General features: G+C 53.4%; 1 protein-coding gene across 1 annotated transcript in view; it reads left to right on the top strand.

The window, feature by feature from the left end:
* The window catches only part of VOLCADRAFT_107126 (uncharacterized protein), a gene marked incomplete at its 3' end in the record, with an annotated part of 16,575 nt that overhangs the window by 13,273 nt on the left and 692 nt on the right, over positions 1 to 2,610 (top strand). Inside the window, exon 10 of the mRNA XM_002956141.1 lies at positions 1,312 to 1,844. Coding sequence (XP_002956187.1) covers positions 1,312 to 1,844 — 533 coding nt within the window. The remainder of the gene's footprint in view (positions 1 to 1,311; positions 1,845 to 2,610) is intronic.

Raw genomic sequence — 2,610 nt, forward strand, 5'->3', positions numbered from 1 at the left:
GGAAATCCCAGCCAGGTGGCAGTGCTGGAGGGGGGGGGAGGATATCACCCGGGCACGGGGTGGCTGCAGACGCAGGTTCATTTACGAATTCGTTCATACTCATCACATAGTTGCTTTAGTTTTCAGTTCAGCCGCGGCAACAAAGAGGCTTCAAACGAATTGCCATAAGGCCCCGTCGAGATAAGCGTGATAAGATGTTACTGCGAAGCGTGCGTAGGTCTTCGTGACCAAATTCGGAAGTTCCCCAGCCGCCGCAGCGAATATGCCGTATACCGGATAAAGTGTTGGAAAGTGCTAAGGTACACTCAGGCTTGACACTTCGGTAGTTTGATTAGTTGCTTTTATCCCAATACGACATCGAATCAGGATTGGCTACGGTACGCTTATATACTGCTTGCGTCTTCATTATTTTTCTCTCTCCTTGTGTAACGATATGAGCGAGTGATGTGTTCACTGAAGGACTCTTATCTCTAACAGGTTATGAGCCCCGCGCTTTAGCGTGCGGTCATCCGTTTGCCCGGTGGTGCCTTTTTTCTGCTGTGTGCAGACTTAGCGTTAGGCAAGGATGAAAGTAGACAAGGAAGATTTTTATTTCTCTATTAGCACCTTTCACCTCTTGAAGGAGCACGTCATCGGCGTCCTTCAACGTAAGGGCTTAGCGAACGCGATCAGCCCCGTGCAGGCTACGCGCGACGTAGTAACCGACGAGCAGGACCAACGGGCTTTGGGCTTTAGGGTTTTAATATATATTAAGGAATTCATCCGCGTCCTGGAGAAGCCTCTGTACGCGCGTCACGCGAAGGCGTACGACCTGTGGCTTGCTTTGGCGGCGAAGTATGGCCAACAGACGCGAAGAGCTTGTTAGTTCAAAGCTTAACCCACTTCAAAATGGAACCGAACGAGACCGTCAGCGACTACATCGCAAGGTTTCAAGCGCTTCGACTAGAGTTTGCGGCAATAGATCTTAGCTTGGCGGACGACGAGGTGGTGGACCACGTCTTGAGAGGTCTACCTGACGCGTATGCGATGATCCGCACGGTGATAGAGAATGCAACCGACGTAGACGACGTAGAGAAGCTGGAGATACGACTACTCGTCGAGGAACAGAAGATAGAGACGGAGACCAAGAAGTCGCCCGTAAAAGGAGCTTACAACGTCGCGCGGCAGGCGCCACATAAGAAGAAGGACAACAGGAAGTGTTTCTACTGCAAGGAACAGGGCCATTTGGTCACCAAGGGCCCGAAGCTCAGACAGCCCTATCCACCGCCACCACCGCCGCCGCCGCCCCCTCCTCCTCCACCACCTCCCCAGCCTTACATGCGTCAACGACAACAACAACCACAAGTGCAGCCGCAGGCCCAGGGTGTGCGGCGGCGACTAGTTGGAGTCATAAACACGCTTGGGGGAATGAGACTGGCACCCGGTGAATGGCTTCTTGACACTGGAGCTGAGGATCACCTGACCTTCACTCCTGAGGACGTGGAGGATCTAACGCCGGTGTGCGAGGGCGAGGGTGTTGTTTTTGAGGTGGCGGACGGGCGGACGGTTAGCTCCATTGGCGAGGGCAGGGTGTTCTTCACCTCTATTCGAGGGTGGACGGAATTGTCGGTATCTGTCCACGTAGTTCCGGACCTGCAACACCGCCTGTTTTCGGTCAAAGCCTTAAAGAGATCCTTCCCGGATAAGGTGGTAGAGGTTATCCTGTCCACCGATCACTCATATATAGCAATAGACGGAATCCCCGCTGTCGATGTGTTTGAGGAGAACAGGATGTATATCGTGCTTGAGCAAGCAGAGACCGAGAGGCATAGGGCATTTACAACGCGGCGCTTCCTCAAGGAGAGGTTAGACACCTTGCATCGTCGCATGGGGCATCCTAGCCTCACCTGTCTTGATAGGCAGTTGTTTGACGAACTGGCCCATTCGGAGTCCATATGCCGTAAGAGAAGCCTTCGTCTTGGGAGCAAGATCTGTGAGCCGTGCGTTATGGGAAAAATGACCCGCAGCCCCCATCATTCATCGATGCACAAGGGTGAACACGTACTTGATCTTGTCCGTATGGATGTTTGCGGCCAGATGCCGATCACGTCGCTGGGTGGAGCCAACTACTTCGCTACCTTCTACAACGATTTTAGCAAGTACTCCGAGGTTCGTTGCGTTCGCACAAAGAGGGAAGTCCCCGATGCTGTTCGTGAGATTTTGACTAAGTGGGAACGGCAGACTGGTCTAGAGGTTCGTTGCGTCCAAACTGATTGCGGCACGGAGTACGTCAACGATCGCCTTGCCTCCTTCTTTTCTGAGAGGGGTATTGTGCATGAGAAGTCGGCCCCGTATACGCCAGAGCAAAACGGAGCAGCGGAGCGCCTGAACAGGACTTTGCTGGAGCATGTGTGGACCATGCGAGCTGAGTTGGGCATACCTCCGGAGCTCTGGGGAGAGGCAATAGTGACGGCCAACGCCTTGCACAACGTGTGTCCTACGAAGGGGACTGTACAGACGCCGTGGGAGCTGTTTACTGGAAAGGCCCCGGACGTTTCTAAGTTACGGGTATTCTTATGATGTGTCGCCGGTGAGTCGCCACACTACCTTGCGTACCTTTTTGTCCATGGA

The sequence above is a fragment of the Volvox carteri genome (genome assembly GCF_000143455.1).
Source record: "Volvox carteri f. nagariensis unplaced genomic scaffold VOLCAscaffold_58, whole genome shotgun sequence".
In the NCBI taxonomy this organism is placed as follows: Eukaryota; Viridiplantae; Chlorophyta; class Chlorophyceae; order Chlamydomonadales; family Volvocaceae; genus Volvox; species Volvox carteri.